Here is a 20,933-nt window from a genome sequence, read left to right on the forward strand (position 1 = left end):
ACAGAAGGTGTTATTTTTCATTCATGAGTTTAGGGTTTTAGAAATGTTTTCCACTACATTTTCTCAATAGACTGAAGATGTTGGTTCTTTACTGTGAAGTGAGCCTCTGGTGGCTAGGTATCCTGACTGCTGTACCGTCACAATTGCTTCTGGGAAATTAGCTGTGATCTCAGAGTATCAAGAGTACAGGTGGAAGGAAGAACTTTTGTGTTACCTGACATGTGTCGTCTTTGATGTAGAGTCAGTAACAAAATTAGTGACAATTATTCTATTAAGAAGATTGATATGTTTAATCACTTCTGCATCCCACACGGCAAGATCTCAACAAATCCTGTGTTGTGAGTAATTGGAAAGTGGTTATTTTGGTATGGTACATGAAGAGCATTAGATTCCACTTCTACTCTACAATTTTCTATTTTTAATAAAAAAGGATTTTTAAAGATAATCCCTATGCAGATTTCATTATCCCAGTACTTTCTTTGTGTGTGCATATAATTTACACAAAGTACTACTTCTATTTTTAGAACCTTTCCTCATCTCACATGAAGGGATACAGAAATATTTGGCCTTGACAACAACTTGACAACAAAGCTTCTCAAATTTTGTATGAGGTTCAATTGTCTAAAATTTCATTTTATTGTAATTATGCATGTATACACGGGCACAAAAAAACACATTAAAGCCAGCCTCTCTCAAAAATGAACATTCTTAGGTTGTCATTTGTTCTGAAAACAACTCCAACATACACATTTAATATTCACTTCTATGGAGGGCATCCATTTCCTCACTGATTCCATGTTCAACAAAGTATCATTCACCACATGCTATCAGAGCAGTTCCTCAAGGTTCACCAGCCAGAATTTTGTTGCTTTTGCTTTTCATTGCCTTAATATGGTGATATTTTACAGGTTCTAATGTCCCTTAGCTTACCCAAGTGCTCATGCTCAAGCTGCTGAAATGAATTGATTATAAATGCTGACATGATGGTAGTTTATATTTTAGCAAAGGCCATGAGCCCAGCAGCAGACTATTTGGGTATTTGAATTTCAAAGTTTACTTTTTATTTTTTCCTGTTTTCTTTTAAGATCCATCCCAATTTACTCTTTTGACTATATTTCCACGTGGCACACTGCTGCTTAATTTGAAAGCTTTACCAGTTTTACATACAGCTTACAAGTGTTTCCCCTGTGTAATTTCATGTGAAGTTTCTGCTGAATCAAGTCTTTAAGGTATAGCAGATGCTTGCTTAAAATTTTTTGAGATTTTTTTTTTCATCAGAATTTTCTGTAAGACATTCTTTACTTCCTTATTTCTCAAGCTATAAATGAAAGGGTTTAGTAAGGGAACCACTATTGTAAACAAAATAGCAGCCGGTATATCCTTATCACCTTCTTTGAGCAAATTTGGTCTAATATACATGAAGAAAAGAGATCCGTAGAATAGTGATACAGACAGAAAGTGAGATGCACAGGTGGAGAAGGCTTTGACCCTTCCCTCTTTCGATTTCATCTGGAAAATTGTAAAAACAATGTAAATGTAAGATATGAAGACACTACCTACTGTGAAGACTTGAATTGAGCCTGAAAAGACAAAGAGCACAAGCTCATTGACATAGGGGTCAATACAGGAGAGTCTGTACAAAGGAAGAATGTCACAATAAAAATGGTTGATTTGATTAGACCCACAGAATGCTAATCTAAACAGTAGCCCCACATGAATCATGGAATGCAAGTTTCCAGCTACGAAGGCTCCTGTGGTCATCTGAAGGCAGAGCTTCTTGGACATCATGGTGTGGTACTGCAGTGGGTTGCATATGGCCACATAGCGGTCATAGGCCATTGCTGCCAGAAGAAAGCAGTCTGCGGTTTCAACAGTGCAGAGAAAATAAAATTGTGCCATGCATTCGTACAGAGATATTATTCTGTCTTCGGAAAAAAAGTTCCCCAACATTTTAGGGGTAATAGCACAGGCACAACAAGAATCTACGAGAGCCAGGTTGCCCAGAAAGATGTACATTGGGGTGTGAAGAGAATGTTCCTTGGAAATCAGAATCATCAAGCCCATGTTTCCTACCATGGTGATCAGATAGATGGCAAAGAATACCACAAACAGAAGGGCCTTCATTTCTGGATGGTCTGTAAATCCTGTGAGGATAAATTCATATTTCATGGTGTGATTTTCTTCAACCATTCCTGATTCTCTGGAAAAAAAAAAGTTGGGGAATAAAGTACAAGTTTATTGTGTGCCACAAACATCATTAAACTCTCTTTGGTTCAAAGGAGGAGATGCTTCTTGGGTAACACCTTTGCAAGTCAGCTGGACTTCAGTTTGCATGGCTGATTCATAGTGTAATTATTCTTTTCTTTGCAGGGCTAGAGCTTGAACCCAGTGCATTGTACATGGTAGGCAAGTGGCTTTACAAGCTGCATTTCTTATCTAAGTTAGTCCTTTCACATCTATTTATTAAACAATATTTCATCACATTTGCAAGAAAAAAACCTCACATTGGATTCATGTACGTTGTATTTTAGTTATTTCTGAACAGGATGAAACACTTCTCAGGAAAATTGCTGTATCATTTTATAATATAACTGATATTGTTCTGAACAAATTCAGTGACTGTATTTGTAGTAGCTAAGGGTGTTGTTAGAAGACTATCATTGTTACATTACTGATAGCAGCAGCACTATGCACAGTATCCAGAAGGTGGCAAGAATCCAGATGTGCATGTGCAAATGAATGGATACAATTTGTGCATATACAAAATGCAATATTAGTCATTCTCATAAAGTAGTAGAAACATTGACATATTACAACATAGGCAAAATTTAATGCTAAATAATTTTTTAATTATTATCATTTATTACAATTTATTCACTTTGTATCCCAGTGTGGCCTCCTCCCAATCCCACCCTTCCTCCCTCTTCTCCCCCTATGCTCTTCCCCTAGTCCACCAATAGAGGACCTCCTCTTCTATTTGACCCTAGCCTTTCAAGTCTAATCAGGACCAGTTGCCTTGTCTTCCTCTGTGGCCTGGCAAGACTGCACCCCCTGCCCCCAGGGGAGATGATCAGAGAGCCTGCCATTGAGTTCATGCCTGAGAATGTCCCTGCTCCCCTTACTAAGGAAGCCACTTGGATACTGAGCTGCTATGGGCTACATCTGTGCAGGGGTTTTAGGTCCTCTCCATGCACTGTCCTTGGTTGGACTCCCAGGGCTCAGGTTTTTTGTTTGTTTGTTTTGGTTCTGTTGGTCTCCTTTTGGAGCTCCTGTCCCCTCCAGATCTTTCTATTTTCCGCTTCTTTCATAAGATTCCCTGCACTCTGCCTAACGTTTGGCTGGGGGGTCTCAGCACTGCTTTGATACCTCGATTAGTAGAGTTTTTCCCAGGACCTCTGTGGTAGACTCTTGTTCCCTGTCTTCTCCTGCTTCCGATGTTGAGTAAATGTTTATATCCTTTGACTATTAGTGAAGAATCTATCAAAAGAAGTAAAAATGGAAGCAAATTATTACATGTCATGACTCTCACTGTGATTTTATTAGTAGTGAGAATTGCATTTCAACTAATTGTATGCACAATTAGGAAATGTTAGTCACGCATATGATGGTGTATTACACAATCACTGCCAAGAATATTTATTTCAGTCATAAGATAGACAAAATAGGGGAAGAACAAAACAATGTCTTATATATAGTATAATCATAATCTCCAAATAAATACATATAACTATGCCTGAAAGATAGCATGAAAAATCCAAATGTTAATATTACTTTTCTTATGCAATGAGAATTATAATTTATCATCATCATCATCATCATTATTATTAATTTTCCCCTTTTCCAAATGCTCTACAGTAATCATTACTCTACAAATCTGGAAAAACCCCTCATTTGTTAATAAATAAGTGTCATACTCTGATCACTGCAGTATTCTGTAACTTTACAAGTCTATAGTGGTCTTTGAAGAAACACTAATGTTTTATGTACATCAGAGTTTTACTATGGATGAGCTCAGGGCAGAATAGGTGCTCACTGTGACGATGGCATTGGCAGTTAGAAGTAATGATTTAGAGACACCCTGGTGTGCTTCCTAAGCACTGAGAAACACAATCACTTAGGCTGGCCATGCAGACCACTTTCCTCTCTGGGAACAGTATCTTTGAGGTCAACTTAAGTCTTTCTCTGCCTTAGTGCTACTGTCGTATTTCTTGATTGTATGGTTCTTCTGCTTATTAGCAATCCACAGCATTTTATAGCTTCCTGCTTACATTATACTGATTTAAGATTTACTCTGTGCTATGCATTTTCTTTTGGTGGGTACTTGGTCCTATGAGGCATTTCCATAGGAACAGAGACTTGGATAGTTCCTGACCAAAGCTGTACTCTAAACTCACACGCTTTGCACAGCAAAGTTCTGCACCAGCAGCAGAGGAAGGTTTTTTTAGTTTTCAGTTGTGATTTGCCAAAAATATTTCTGACCTTTAAATCTTAGACTTCTTGAAGATGAAACCTTTGGGAACGTTACTGAAAAGGAATGAATGAAATATTATATACATACATAAATACATATATATACATACATACTTAGGATTTTTTTCATACTTAGGATTTGAGTAAGTTTTCCACTAAATATTTTTTGTGCCAGCTTGAATTCATCAAATATGATTTTCTCCAACTTCCAAATTGATAATAATGGATAAAAATAAAATTTACATTGGCACCTAAGAATCATAAGATAGGCTAGAAAGCTCTTTCAAATATCATTGAGAATTAAAAAAATACCTGATGTAAAATTAGTTCTTTCGCATACAACTTGTTTGTTACACATATGGAATACCCTGAGCAAAAAAATTAAATGCCATTCAGGAAGATGGAAGCACAAAGTAAATAAACTAATTAATATAAAAAATAAAATTAAATAAATAAATAAATAAATAATTAGAATTTTACTAAATTAAGAATAATCTCGGGGACTGGAGAGATGGCTCAGAGGTTAAGAGCGCTGGCTGTTCTTCCAGAGGTCCTGAGTTCAATCCCCAGCAACCACATGGTGGCTCACAACCATCTATAATGAGTTCTGGTGTGCAGGTGTACATGCAGGCAGAACACTGTATACATGGTAAATAAATAAATCTTTAAAAAAAAGAATAATCTCAAAGCATTGCAAATGAATTATTATATTACTATAAAAAGACCCTTTGATTTTGGTAAATTTGGGCTTCTCTTGAATTCAGAAGTGACAAATGAGTGGTGATTATTTGACTAGTATTTGGACAAAAGATGTGTGGGAAAAGGAATTTCAACATCTTAAATTTAAGAAATTCAAATAGCAAGAAAAGAAAACTCTAACTTAGATAATGACATGTGTCAAGGTGCTAATATTTCTAGAAAAGTACATTTAAAATTCTTCCTCACCTGGGTTTCTCTGATAACTGTATAGATGCCCGATTTGTAAAATTGTATATTTGTCTGATGTGCCTTTAAAGAGGGTTCAGCAGTAAATCTCTCTTCACTTGGCTATTTATTAGACTATGTGTGTGTGTCATTGGTAGAGAATTATTCAAATGTTCAAAACAATTCTAAGGTGATTTACTTGGCATTGGCATCAGAGCATGGCCTAAGAGACCCAATCTTCTGAACTCTGTATCCAAACTAAATTAGAGTAATTGCATATAATCCTTTGAGACTTAGCAAATAAGACACATACCTATTTCTAAGCCAATTTTAAAAACTCAAAATGGAAATTAAGTTTATACAATTTAACATTTTGAATTAAAAATAGCAAGTGAGAAGAAAAAAATCCTGCAGCAAAAATTTCACAGTGAAAGTTGTAACTCAGTTAGGATTGTTACCGCTGAGGGGAGAAAGTCGGGAATGAGCAGAGGTTGGATTCTTCTTATCTCTTTTAAGTGGCAAAATTCAAGTTCTGAGTCTTCTCTGAAGTTATAACATCCATAATATTTTTACTTATCAACTAAAATAATTGCTAATTTAAATACAAATCAGGAGCAGCATCTTAAAAACCTTTTCCTTCTTATTGGGATGAGCCATAAATATTCTATTTTCTGGCTATGAAAAAAGTGTGTTCTTTATTGTTATTTGAAGCCTGCAATATAGGCTAACAGGCTAACGGTATATGTAAATGTCACTTCCTCATGTGCCATTATTTATTTTTTTGAGTTTTATTTTATTTTTTTAAATTTACGTTTATTTTTACATCTCAGTTCTAGCCCCTTCCCTCATCTCCTCTGGGTAGAGTCCATGTTAGAGACAGGCACTTCTCCTCTTACTAGGGAACCCACATGGAGACTGAGCTGCCTAGGCTACATCTAGATCCTCCTCATGCATTTGGTGCATCAGTCTTTGCAGGCCCCCATGGGTCCAGATTTTTTGGCTCTGTTGGTCTTCTTATGGAGCTCCTGTCTGCTCTAAGTACATCTATTTCTCCACTCTTTCTTAGGACTCCTTGCAATCTGCCAAAGTTTGGCTGTGGGTCTCCACAGCTACTTGGATCCCCTGCTGGGTAGAGTCATTCAGAGGACATTTATGGTAGGCTCCCATCCTATTCCCTCTTTTCTATTTCTTTTTTAAATTAATTTATTTTTAATTAATTACAGTTTATTCACTTTGTATCTCAGCTGTAGCCCCCTTTCCCCTCCCCTCTTAATCCCCCCTCCCTCCCTCATCTCCTATGCCCCTCCCCAAGTCTACTGATAGGGGAGGTCCTCTTGCCCTTTCCTCTGACCCTCGCCTATCAGGTCTCATCAGGACTGGCCACACTGTCTTCCTCTGTGGCCTGGTAAGGTTGAGCACCCTCAGGGGGAGGTGATCAAAGAGCCAGCCACTGAGTTGATGTCAAAGACAGTCCCTGTTTCCATTACTAGGGAACCTACTTGGTGACTGAGCTGTCATGGGCTACATCTGTTCAAGGATTCTAGGTTATCTCCATGCATGGTCCTTGGTTGGAGTATCAGTCTCAGAAAAGACCACTTGCCCCAGATTTTTGGTTCTGTTGCTCTCCTTGTGGAGCGCCTGTCCCTTCTACATCTTTCTGTCTCCCCCTTTTTTCATAAGATTCCCTGCACTCTGCCCAAAGTTTGGCTATGAACCTCAGCATCTGCTTTGATATCCTGCTGGGTAGAGTCTTTCAGAAGCCCTCTGTGGTAGGCTCCTGTCCAGTTCCCTGTTTTCTCCATCTTCTTATGACAGTCCCATTTGCCTTTCTGAATGAGGATTGATCATCTTACCCAGGGTCCTCCTTCTTGCTTAGCTTCTTTAGGTGTACATATTTTAGTATGTTTATCCTATATTATATGTCTAATATCTACTTATAAATAAGTATATACCGTGCGTGTCTTTCTGCTTCTGGGATACCTCACACAGGATGATCTTTTCTAGCTCCTACCATTTGCCTAAAAATTTCATGATTTCCTTGATTTTAATTACTGAGTAGTATTCCATTGTGTAAATGTACTACAATTTCTGTATCCATTTCTCAGTTGAGGGACATCTGGATTGTTTTCAGATTCTGACAAAATCAGAAACGAAAAAGGGGACATAATGACAGACAGTGAGGAAATACTGCGTCTTACTACAAAAGTCTGTATGTCACAAAATTTGAAAATCTAAATGAAATGGACAATTTTCTTGATAGATTCCATTTACCAAAGTTAAATTAAGATCAGGTAAATAGATTAAATAGTTCTATATCCTCCAAGGAAATAGAAGCAGTCATCAAAAGTCTCCCTTAAAAAAAAAAAAAAAAGCCCAGGGCCAGATGGTTTCAGGGCAGAATTCTACCAGACCTTCAAAGAAGAGATAACTCCAATTATCTTCAAACTGTTCCACAAAATAGAAACAGAAGGAACATTAAAAAACTCATTATATAAAGCTGCAGTCACCTTGATACCTAAACCACACAAAGACCCAACAACAACAACAACAAAAAAGAGAACTTCAGACTTATCTCTCTTACGAACATTGATGCAAAAATACTCAATAAAATACTGGCAAACCGAATTCAAGAACACATAAAATATATCATCCACCATGACCAAGTAGGCTTCATCCCAGTCATGCAAGGGTGGTTCAATATATGGAAATCCATAAATGTAATCCACCATATAAATAAACTGAAAGAGAAAAATCACATGATCATCTCCTTAGATGCCAAAAAAGCATTTGAAAAAGCCCAACACACATTCATGTTTATAGACTTGGAGAGATCAGAGATACAAGGCACATACCTAAACATAGTAAAGGCAATATACAACAAGCCTATAGCCAACATCAAACTCAATGGAGAGAAACTTAAATCATTCCCACTGAAATCAGGGACAAGGCAAGGCTACTCACTCTCTCCATATTTCTTCAAAATAGTACTTGAAATCCTAGCTAGAGCAATAAGACAACTAAAGGAGATCAAGGGGATACAAATCATTAAGGAATAAGTCAAAGTATCACTATTTGCATATGTATATGATAGTATACATGAGCGACCCCAAAAATTCAACCAGAGAACTCCTTCAGCTGATAAACACCTTCAGCAAAGTGGCAAGATACAAAATCAAACAAAACAAAACAAAACAAAACAAAACCAGAAGCCCTCCTGTATACCAAAGACAAAAGGGCCGAAAAAGAAATCAGAGAAACTACACCCTTCATAATAGCTACTAATAACATAAAATAATTTGGTGTGACTCTAACCAAGCAAGACCTGCTTGAAAAAAAAAAAAACCTTCAAGTCTCTGAAGAAAGAAACTGAAGAGGATATCAGAAGATGGAAAGCTCTCCCATGCACATAGATTTGTAGAATTAACATAGTGAAAATGGCCATCCTACCAAAAGCAATCTACAGATTCAATGCAATTCCCATTAAAATACCAACACAATTCTTTGCAGACCCTGAAAGAACAATTCTCAATTTCATATGGGAAAACAAAAAACCCAGAATAGCTAAAACAAACCTGTACAATAAAAGATCTTCTGGAGTATCTCCATCCCTGATCTCAAGTTGTACTATAGAGCAACAGTAATAAAAACTTCATGGTATTGGTATTGAAACAGAATGGTGGATCGATGGAATCGAATAGAAGATCTGGAAATAAACCCACACACCTACGGATACTTGGTTTTTGACAAAGATGCCCAAAACCTTACAATGTAAAAAAGACAGCATCTTCCACAAATGGTGCTGTGTAACTCAACTGCTTTCCATTACCCGCCTTTAAAAGTAAGGCAAGCTTCTGTGGGGAAGGTGGCAAAAGGAATGGGGCTTTTGCATAATAAAGTTTCAGCTGCCAGAAATGGGGCAGGAAGTCTGGGTAGTACTTACAGGCTGACAGAGATTAAGGAGATACAAGGGGGATGGAATGGAACAGGGAGGTATAGGCAATGAGAACTACGTGGAGGGACAGTGCTGGAAAAGTCGGGTTAAGTTTGTAGCTAGCTGAGACACTGCCCTAGCAAAAGGCCAACAGCCTTAAACTATATAAATGCCCCAGTGTCTTTATTAATAAAACTTAAAGCGGGATCCTGGAAAGCCCTGCTATACCTCAATCCTTGCTCCTTCTTTCCCAACATTTAGTGTTGTCCTCTAATGCCAGTGTACACCTTTTTTGTTGTTGTTGTTTGCTTAATTAGTGGGGTAGTGAGCTGATCATCACTATTATAAATATCTGAAATAATTGTTAAGCCCGAAATTGCTGCATGGAGACCACCACTCACATATGCAATTGGCAAGAGTTTTATTTCTCAAAAACCTGCATTTAGGTTTTTGAGACCAAAGAATTAAAAACAAGTTTTTTGGGGTATTGGTTTAAGGTTTAAGGCACAAGCCTGAACAAAGGCCAGCCAGGTGGAGACATGTCCAGACACCTGTAAGGAACCTGTAGGGTTCTTTTCTTGCCCACTAGAGATACAGTTGGTAGGAAAATGGCCCAGATGGCCAGGACAGAACCGTTTATGGTCTTGGAGCCTAAAGTAAACCAATCATTTCAACAGTACATTTCCTTTTCCTAATCTTGTAACACCAAGGCATGTAATCTGTTGCTTGTGGTTTTTCCATTTAAAAACCCTATTCCCCAAGACTACCCTGCCGCATTCCTCTCTTGCTTCCACAGGAAGTTTTGCAACCCAGGCTCGAGTTCTATCTAATAACCCCTCATGTGTTTTGCATCGGAGTCAATTCCTGGTGGTCTTTTGGAAGTCTCATGAACTGGGCAATACAAGGGGTCAAATTGTTTTACAAAATTGCAACCCTAGACAAAGGCTCAAAGACCTTTTTATAGGAAACCAGGAGAATTCTAGCAAGAGTTAGGTAATCTAAAACCTCATTGGTGGGTGCTGGGGAAGTTACAAGGGTAGATTCCTAATTGGCTTGCATCCAGGCTGCATTTCTGTTCCATGAACGTTTAACTACAGGATGAGGTAAGGCTGCCCAGCATAGATACCCCCCATCCCGAGACAAGATATTTTCCCATTTCTGTGGTTATCTCCAGGCTGCTCTTGTAGTAAGGGATTTTATAGTCTTGTTTCTGGAATTGGTTACCTATGGCCTAATTTGTGGGACTGATGACTTTTCTTTTAAAGTCAGGCCTGGTCCTAAAATGGAGACAAACATTGGAGTTTATGTTATTCGCTCAATAATCACCTTTTCAAGTATAGAAGTTTATTTTGGTTCATGGTTGGGAGATTTCATTTTATGAGTGGTTGATATTTTTGATTCAGGACTGTGGTGTGACAGCACGTGGTGGCAGATGTGTATAGAAGAACAAATTACTCATTTTGTGGCCAGGGTACAAAGGAGAGACATGTCTTTGAGGAAGTTTTTAAGCCGCTACCATGCTGCTTTACTGCTATAGCTTCACAATATAACTTGAAATCTGGTATGGTAAAGTTTCCATACTAAGTTTACATTTGCTTAGGAGTGTTTGGTTGTTTGGGGTCTTTTGTGTTTCCATATGAAGTTTATAATATTTTACAAAATATTTTTTATATTTCTGTGAAAAATTCCATGGTAATTTTGATTGGTATTATAAATATGTGAATTACCTCTGGTAGAATGGCTGTCTTCATAATATTAATTCTACCAATCCACGAACATCTAGTGCCTTCTTCAATATCTTCATATATTTAAGGTTTTAGTTATAGAAGTCTTTCTCTTTCTTGGTTGGGTCTATTCCTAGAGGTTTTTATCTATCTATCTATCTATCTATCTATCTATCTATCTATCTATCTATCTATCTAGAGGCTATTGAGAATGATAGTTTCCCCATTATCTTTTTCTTTGCATGTCTGTTATTGGGATATAGAAAAGCTACTGGTTTCTGTAAGTTGGTTTTGTCCCCTGCCTCTTTGATTAAAATATTGGTCATTTCTAGACAATTTCTTGTGGAACTTTTGAGTCTCAAATGTATAATACAATATTATCTGAAATAGGGATAATCTGATTCTTTTTCCTATTTGTGTACCTTTAATTTCCCTGTCTTGATTTACTACTATAGCTAGTGCTTCAAGCACCATAATGGAAAGGAGTCTCATCTCATTTAATGGAGCTGCTTTGGTTTTTTCCATTTACAATGATGTTATATGTGGCTTCATATAACTCTAATCCTGAGTGAGAACTTCTCAGAATGTACTGAGGTAAAGCCCCCTCTCTGGCAGCTTTAGAAGCAGACAATTGTTTGCTTCCTAGTCTTCTCTCACCTATAAAAATTGTGAGTCCATCTTCTACGCACCTATCAGTTATCTGTCTATCTATCTATCTATCTATCTATCTATCTATCTATCTATCTATCATCTATCTGTCATCTATCTTCATCTTCATCTATCAGTCTACTATCTATATCTACATATATGTATTGAAAACTGTGACTATATATCTTCTTAAGTATGTAATATAAACTGCTTACTCTGATCATTGTTATTTGTATGTATTTCTTTCAGAGCTGACCATTTGGTACTGGATAACTAACTGGTGTCATCTTCTGTGGGGAAGGCTATCTCTCCATTTCTCAGGATTTCTGAGTTTCCTGTGGTTCTTTGTATAGGGTTTAAGTATTTAAAGACAATCTCTGTTTCCCCAGGTTTTAAGCTTCTAGAGAAAAGGCAATATTGATTCAAACCCTTGTGAGAATCAGTGTGAGAATTGAAAGCTACTGAGTTATTTCAGTGTATAAGATTTTTTTTTGTTCAAGGAAAACATAAAAGAATGCCTAATTTAGTCAATAAGAATTTAAAGCAAACCTTAGCACAATCAATTATACATTTTTTGGACAATTCCTTTTGCTTTTTGGTGAATAGCTATTTTTGTTTAAATATTTAGAGTTTTCACCAATTTGTTTTACTTCATCAGGTTTGAATGACATCTCACTATTTTAAAAATTATGAACACATAAATGATTTTCATTTGAGTTAGTGAAGGTGTTATTCCTAACAACCAACAAACAATGATAATACCATGGAGGAGAAAAAAAAATACATTTCATAGATACATTTAGGAGCTGCATTGCTGTATATAATGGACAAATAATCAAATAAAAAAACATGTAGCATTCATAGTAATAGCATTGTTTTAAAGCACATGTACTATAGTTTAGAAAATATGAAAGTAAAGATGTCCAATACTAAATATGAAAATACTCTTGTTAGAAGTAAATATTTTTAATGAGTACATCTCAAAATACAATTTTTTTAAAGAACAAATGTCAAATTGAAAACTGAATCATAATATTTATCTTCAATTGATGGCATTGCTTTTGATAAGATTATGAATTAACACGTTTGAAATTTTAAGATCTGAAATCGAGAAACTTGCTAATGATATTAAATGAATGTTGACATTTGAGAGCCTAACTTTATTCCTAAAATTTATTAGATCTCTTAAAAACTGTGACTAGATGCATCCCAATACTTCAATAGTTCTGTAATTTATTCCTGAGAATTTCAAGCATATTTTAATAGAATTTCTTTATTATGAACAAATTTTATGGAGATGTACTTATGCTTTAATAATTTGAACATTTTTCATTTTACTACTTTATCATTATGTGTGGCTTTATAAAAGGACATTTTTTAAAATTTTTTATTAATTACACTTTATTCATTTTGTATTCCCCCCATAAGCCCCTCCCTCTTCCCCTCCCGATCCTGCCCTCCCTCCCCTTTCTGCATGCATGCCACTCCTTAAGTCCACTGATAGGGGAGGTTCTCCTCTCCTTTCTGATCTTAGTCTATCAGTTCTCATCAAAAGTGGCTGCATTGTCCTCTACTGTGGCCTGGTAAGGCTGCTCCCCCCTCAGGGGGAGATGATCAAAGAGCAGGCCAATTATGTCAGAGGCAGTCCCTCTTCCCATTACTATGGAACCCACTTGGACACTGAACTGCCATGGGCTACACCTGTGCAGGGGTTCCAGGTCATCTCCACGAATAGTCCTTGGTTGGAGTATGAGTCTTTGGGAAGTTCCCTGTGTTCAAATTATCTTGTTCTGTTGCTCTCCTTGTGGAGTTCCCATCCCCTCCAGCTCTTACTATCTCCCACTTCTTACATAAAATTCCATTCACTCTGCCCATCAGTTGGCCATCAGGCTCAGCATCTGCTTTGACAGTCTATACTGAAGAGGCTTTCAGAGGCCCTCTGTGGCAGGTTTCAAGGTTGTTTCCTGTTTTCTTCTGGCTTTCAGAGGCCCTCTGTAGCAGGTTCCTAGGTTGTTTCCTGTTTTCTTTTTCTTCTGATGTCCATCCTCTTTGCCTTTCAGGATGGGGATTGAACATTTTAGTTAGGGTCCTCTCTTTTGCTTAGTTTGTTTAGATGTACAGATTTTAGTGGGTTTATTCTATGTTGTATGTTTATATGAGTGAGTATATACCATGTGTGTCTTTTGCTTCTGGGACAACTTACTCAGGATGATCCTTTCCAGGTCCCACCATTTACCTGCAAATTTCATGATTTCCTTATTTTTCATTGCTGAGTAATACTCCATTGTATAGATGTACCACAGTTTCTGCATCCATTCTTCAGTTGAGGGGCATCTGGGGAACAGAGCTAAAGAGAGAATTCTCTGTAGAGAAATATCGAATGGCAGAGAAGCACTTAAAGAAATGCTCAACCTCATTAGCCATTAGGGAAATGCAAATCAAAACAACCCTGAGATTTCACCTTACACCCATGAGAATGGCCAAGATCAAAAACTCAAGTGACAACACATGCTGGAGAGGTTGTGGAGAAAGGGGAACCCTTCTCCACTGCTGGTGGGAATGTAAACTTGTACAACCACTCTGGAAATCAATCTGGCGCTTTCTCAGAGAACTAGAAATAGCGCTTCCTCAAGATCCAGCCATACCACTCCTAGGCATATATCCAAAAGAGGCTCAAGTACACAAAAAGGACATTTGCTCAACCATGTTTGTAGCAGCTTTATTTGTAATAGCCAGAATCTGGAAATAAAAGGACATTTTTAACTTTAAATTAGTTGTTCAAAGAATATAGTTCTTGTTTTAGAATGTTGCAGAATCATCTTTTCTTCATGTGTCTTTTCATCACATTTATTTCTTCCTTATTTTTTAGACAGTAAATAAAAGGGTTTAGTAAAGGAATTACAAGGGTATAAAAAGTAGCTACAGGCATATCTTTATCTCCTTGACTGGCTGAATGTCATTGAGCATACATGAAGAGAAGGGATCCATAGAATATTAATACAGACCAAAAGTGGGATGCACAACTTGATAAGGCTTTGCCTCTTCCTTCATCAGAGTTCACTGTGAATGTAGTGAAAAGAATATAGAAACAAGGCATCAGGATTATAGTAATTGTAAAGGTTTGAACTGAACCAGAAAAGATGAGTATTGTCAGTTCATTGATACAAGTGTCAATGCATGAGAGTCTACATAATGAAAGGACATTATAAAAAAACTCGCTTGATTAGATAGAACCCATGGAAAGTTAACACGAACAAGAATCCTGTACATCTGAAGGCAGTATCCTAGCATGGAGAGGGAAAGTGCACGTGAATTCTCACTCCTAAGTGAGGAACAGTGGCAACTGATAGCTGCTGGGAAGACTGGGGAAGTCAGTTTTATTTTCTTTCTGAAGCCCTCTTGTATATAAAAGACAAACAGGCTGAGAAAGAAATTAGGGAAACAACACCCTTCACAATAGCCACAAATAATATAAAGTATGGTGGTGTGACTCTAACCAAGCAAGTGAAAGACCTGCTTGAAAAATCTTCAAGTCTGTAATGAAAGAAATTGAAGAAGATATCATAAGATGGAAAGATCTCCCATGCTCATGGATTGGTAGAATCCATAGCGAAAATGGCCAGCCTACCAAAAGCAATCTACAGAGTCGATGCAATTCTTATCAAAACACCAACACGATTCTTTACAGACCTTAAAAGAACAATTCTCAATTTCATATAGAAAAACATCAACAACAGAACCCCAGAATATCTAAAATAATCCCGTACAATAAAAGATCTTCTGCAGGGAATCATGAAAGAAGGGGAGTTAGTATGATATGGAAAGGATAGGAGCTCTGCAAGGACCAAATATATCCGGACACAGGGTCTTTTCTGAGACTGACACTCAACTAAGGACCATCTATGGATATAACCTAAAACTTCTGCTCGGATGTGGCCCGTGGTAGCTCAGTAACCAAGTAGTTTTCCAAAATAAGGGGAACAAGGACTATTTCTAACAGGATCTCAAGGGCAGGCTCTTTGACCCCCCCCCAGGGGAGGAGCAGTCCTGTTAGGCCACAGAGGAGGACTTTGCAGCCAGCCCTGAAGATACCTGATAAAACAGGGTCAAATGAAAGGGGAGGAGGTCCTCCCCTATCAGTGGACATGGAAAGGGGCAGGGAAGAGACCAGGGAGGGAATGTGGGGTTGGGGAGGGAATGAGGGAGTGGGATACAGCTGGGACACAGAGTCAACAAAATGTAACTAAAAAGAAAAATAAAATTAAAAAAAAAAAGATCTTCTGGAGTGTCTCCATCCTTGATCTCAAGCTGTACTATACAGCAACAGTAATAAAAACTGCATGGTATTGGCATAGAAACAGACTGGTAAATCAATAGAATAGAATCAAAGATCCAGAAATAAACCCACACACCTATGGATTCTTGATTTTGACAAAGAAGCTAAAACCATACAATAGTAAAAAAGATAGCATCTTTAACAAGTGGTGCTGGTCTAACTTAATGCTACAGGTAGAGAAATTCAAATAGATCCATATTTATCACCCTGCCCAAAATTAAAGTCCAAGTGGATCAAAGACCCCAATGTAAAACCAAACACACTAAATCTTTTGGAAGAAAAAGTGGGGAAGAGCCTTGACCTCATTGGCACAGGAGACAACTTCCTGAACAGAACACCAACAATACAGGCTCCAAGATCAACAATCAATAAATGGAACCTCATGAAAGTGAAAAGCTTCTGTAAAGCAAAAGACACTGTCATCATAACAAAATGACAGCCTACAGACTGGGAAAGGATCTTCACCAGCCCTATATCTGTCAGAGGGCTAATATCAAGAATATATAAAGAACTCAAGAGGTTAAAAAGCAACAAACCAAGTAATCAAATGAAAAATCAGGGTACAGAGCCAAACAGAGAATTCTCAATAGAGGAAGATAGAGTGGCAGAGAAACACTTAAAGAAATGCTCAGCATCCTTAGACATCATGGAGATGCGAATCAAAACAACCCTGAGTTTTCACCTCACACCCATCAGAATAACTAAGATAAAAAACTCAAGGTTTGACATATGCTGGAGAGGATGTGGGGAAAGGGGAACCCTCCTCCACTGCTGGTGGGAATGTAAACTTGTACACTTCACACTCTATCACATCAGAGGTACTTAAATCAGTATGATGTACTGGTGATGATAAAAACCTGAGAGTTCATGTGTGCAGCTGCCCTGTTGCACTTGGAGGGCATGGGTTTATTGTATTCATTCATTGTATCTTGTTTTTTAACATCTTTCTATGCTGTTTTCACAACAGTCCTTGAGCCTTGAAAGGGGGCTGCAATGTAGATGGTTTGTTTAGTGTTGAACATATTACTATAGTTTCTTATTCTTTGTACTTTGGCTGTTTGTGTGTTAATTAAGATCTCCTGCAAATAGAAGCTGCTCTGTTGAGAATGAAAAATGCATTAAACTATAGTACTGTAATGCCAGGTTCATGGGACCCTCAGAGACCACCAGGAGACGACTTGATGCAATAGCAAGAGAGCTTTATTATGAGAGCAATCGAACTCTGGACCAAAGTCTCACTGATGCAGCAGTAGAGAAGTGGGACCCAAGCTCTGAGTGAATAGGATTTTTAAAGGGAAAGTCTGTGAGCCAGGGGTTTCCATGGCAGCAAGCAGGGGGGCACAAGCCTTGGCATTACAGGATTGGGTAAAGTTTAAAGGAGTGTGGTGATCTTTTCTGAGGCACACAATCACAATGGCTAAGGCATATAATCACAATGGGTAAAGCATATAATCACAATGGCTATTTTTCTAAACCAAATCTGAAATACTGGGGAGGATTTTTCCACCCAATTCCCAACAGATTCTCATTGATTATTGTCAGGGAGTTTGTCTCTATTTTCTATGAAGCATTTATTCTGTTATATTTCCTGGAGGCTGAATTCAGCTCCCAGTCAAGATGGCTCTTTATTTCAAAATGGAGTTATACTCAGGCTAACTCTACCCAGGCTAACCTAAACTCTTAAATACAAATAAAACCCAGTTTAATACTATGTCCATTTAATAGAATAATAGTACTGGGTTCTCTCCTAGGGCCTACGATCTTGTCTATCTACAGGTTCTTGGTCAAATAGTGGTACCAGGTCTGAGTTTCTTCTTTTGTAGCAGGACTTAAATCTAATCAGAAAGTGGTTCTTTTCTCCCACTTTTAAAAGAAAATCAAGGCATAAGGCCTGTGGTCACATGATCATTTGAGTAAGAAAGGAGATAAATGCATGTAGACTTTTGTGTGTAGCTTGCTTGATTTTTCAGTATAAATGGAGAAAATATAAATCAGGAACTTACACTAACTTTTTGAAAAAAAAAGTTCAATTTTATTTTGATGATTTGTATATTAGACAAGGTTCTCTATATCCAGGGCAAGGAATGTACCAGAAAGTATTGATATTATATCAGGCACTGTCAGGAACAAAATCTCCAAACTGAGTTTATATTACTAAAAGAATAGTTAGAAAAAATTTAGTTATTCTGAAAAAATTGCTAAAATCTGTGAGTTTATGGTATTAATTTTAAAATCATACTTTAATTAATACTTTATAAACATTAATAACATTTATAAAACAATGCATTTTAAAGACCAGTGATTATGTTAATATAAGATAGTTTGACTGTGTTAGTTTTGGTTAGTAGCCTCAGAGCATTCCTTGTTAGGGAAGTAAAGCTTTAAAATGTTCAGAGAAAGAAGGTAGGGAAGAAGATAAAGCACATTTTCTGAATGATAATCACTCTCTTTTTTTTTTTTTTGTCTGAAAATTTTGAGTTTTGATCACTGGAAAAATCACACCAAATTGTTCAATTAATTAGACAATATTAATCAAAAGATCCTCCTAAACATTAAACATCTAATTGTAATCTGGCATTAATTTACTGAACCTATAGTATTGGAAATCCTATGAGGGTAATAAAAGTAGTATGACAGCTACTAAATTGACACTGACCTATTTGAGTTATATAATTTAGATGAATAATTGACAAATTGCTTTGGAATTACAGTGGTAGATTGTCCAGGAAGAATATTGTAATTACTTTAAGACTACTACTTTGTGTAAATGACATTTTAATTTTTCTATATTTTATATTAACAAAAACATTTTAATGAACTGAAATTAGTGAGTTGGTGAAGATTTTTTCAAAATACTGTAAGTTTTTATAACTTTCTGAACAGCATTTATGACCTCCTTATTCCTCAGGCTGTAAATAAAAGGGTTTAACAAAGGAATTATTATTGTATAAAACACAGCCACTGGTATATCTTTATTCCCTTCTTCAAATGGTCGAATATACATGAGAAGGCAGATGTAGAATATTGACACAGAAAAAAAGTGGGAACCACAAGTAGAAAATGCTTTTCCTCTTCCATCCTTGGATTTCATTTTGAAAATAGTACAAAGGATGCAGAAGTATGAGACCAAGACAGTGGAAATGGTAAAGACTTGAATTGGCATGGAAAAAATGTATATCATTAGCTCATTGATAAATGGGTCTGTACAGGAGAGCCTATATAGTGGAAGAATATCACAGAAGAAGTGATCAATGCGATTTGATTTACAAAAAGTTAACCTTAAGAGACACAGTACATGAATCAGGGAGTGCAGGTTACCGGCTATGAAGGTGCCTATGCTCATGTGAATGGAGAGCTTCTTGGACATCATGGTGTGGTACTGCAGTGGGTTGCATATGGCCACATAGCGGTCATAGGCCATTGCTGCCAGAAGAAAGCAGTCTGCAGTCTCAGCAAGACAGAGAAAATAGAACTGTGTCATGCATTCATCTAGGGAAATCCTTCTGTCCACAGAGAAGAAGTTCTCCAGCATCTTGGGAGTGATGGCACAGGAGCAGCAGGAGTCCATCAGAGCCAGGTTGCCCAGAAAGATGTACATGGGTGTATGGAGACGGCGTTCCACGTAGATCAAGGCCACCAGCCCGAGATTCCCCACCATGGTGGTCAGATAGATGGCAGAGAACACCAGGAACAGAAGGATCTTCAGCTCTGGGTGATCTGTGAATCCCACCAGGACGAACTCTGTTGTCAAAGAGTAATTTGTCTTCTCCAGTCCCATTTCTCTGCTGAGACAAAATTTTGTTAAGAAATTTGATATTATAGCTAGTATATGTCTAATTCTCCCTCTGTAGTTAAATACACAGGTGAAGGTCTGTTCAATTTGCCTTAGCTTTCCCCTGAAATATATCATGATAGGTTACGTCATATGAAAAGAAACCACACACAGACTGTTCACATGAGTATTGTCTTGAGATGTCTGTTGAACTAACTCCTCAAGGCCTCACATAATATATATGTATATATTTTATAAATAATATATATGATTTATAAGATGGGTCTGTATAAATTCATGGTCAGCCTTTGTGATTTTTATATTTTTCTGTATTGAATCTCTGTTGTGGTACCTTTCCAAAAAAGTATTATAATCTGGGTTAATGAGCTGTTTAAAAGTAAATTGCCCTGTGAATATTTTAATGACTAATTTATAAAAACTTCATAGAATTAGAGTAAATTTGGAAATATTTTTTGGCTTAATTACCCTATCCTGCTAATATTAGTGTGGGGTATTTTAAATGAAGGTTTATTTAACTTTTAAGATTAGATAATATTGTATAATATGATCATTTTTCTCTTAAAATTGTTTTTGGAGAACAACAGAACCAAAAAATCTGGGCCCAGGGATCTTTTCTGAGACTGATACTACAACCAAGGATCACTCATGAATATAACCTAGCCCATGTAGCTAGGTGTAGCCCATGGCAGCTCAGTATTCAAGTAGGTTCCCTAGTAAGGGGATCAGGTGCTGTCTCTGACATGAACTCAGTGGCTAGCTCTTTGATCACCTCCCCCTGAGGAGAGGAAGCCTTTCCAGGCCACAGAAGAAGACTATGAGCAACAGAACCAGAAAGGGGGGGGGGAGGGTGGGACCGGGAGGGGAGGAGGAAGGGGCTTATGGGGGGATGCAAAATGAATAAAGTGTAATTAGTAAAAGTTAAAAAAAAGATAATTCAACTAAAAAAAATTTGAACACTGGGGTATTTCCTGAGACTGCTATTCCAACCAAGGACTATGCATGGAGATAACATAAGACCCCTACACAGATGTAGTTCATGGCAGTTCAGTGTCCAAGTGGGTTCCATTGTGATAGGAACAGGGACTGTCTCTGACATGAACTGATTGG

General features: G+C 37.3%; 2 protein-coding genes across 2 annotated transcripts; both read right to left on the bottom strand.

The window, feature by feature from the left end:
- Window positions 1-1,224: 1,224 nt before the first annotated feature.
- LOC129666211 (olfactory receptor 5K1) lies at window positions 1,225-2,190 on the bottom strand. The gene has a single exon (XM_055593282.1). The coding sequence runs from the start codon at window positions 2,188-2,190 to the stop codon at window positions 1,225-1,227; it is 966 nt and encodes a 321-aa protein (XP_055449257.1).
- Window positions 2,191-18,857: 16,667 nt separating this feature from the next.
- On the bottom strand, window positions 18,858-19,811 carry LOC129666741 (olfactory receptor Olfr180). The gene has a single exon (XM_055593986.1). It carries the CDS (start codon window positions 19,809-19,811, stop codon window positions 18,858-18,860), a length of 954 nt encoding a protein of 317 aa, XP_055449961.1.
- Window positions 19,812-20,933: the final 1,122 nt, after the last annotated feature.

Source organism: Psammomys obesus, unplaced genomic scaffold (genome assembly GCF_907164565.1).
Source record: "Psammomys obesus unplaced genomic scaffold, mPsaObe1.curated_primary_1811, whole genome shotgun sequence".
NCBI lineage: Eukaryota > Metazoa > Chordata > Mammalia > Rodentia > Muridae > Psammomys > Psammomys obesus.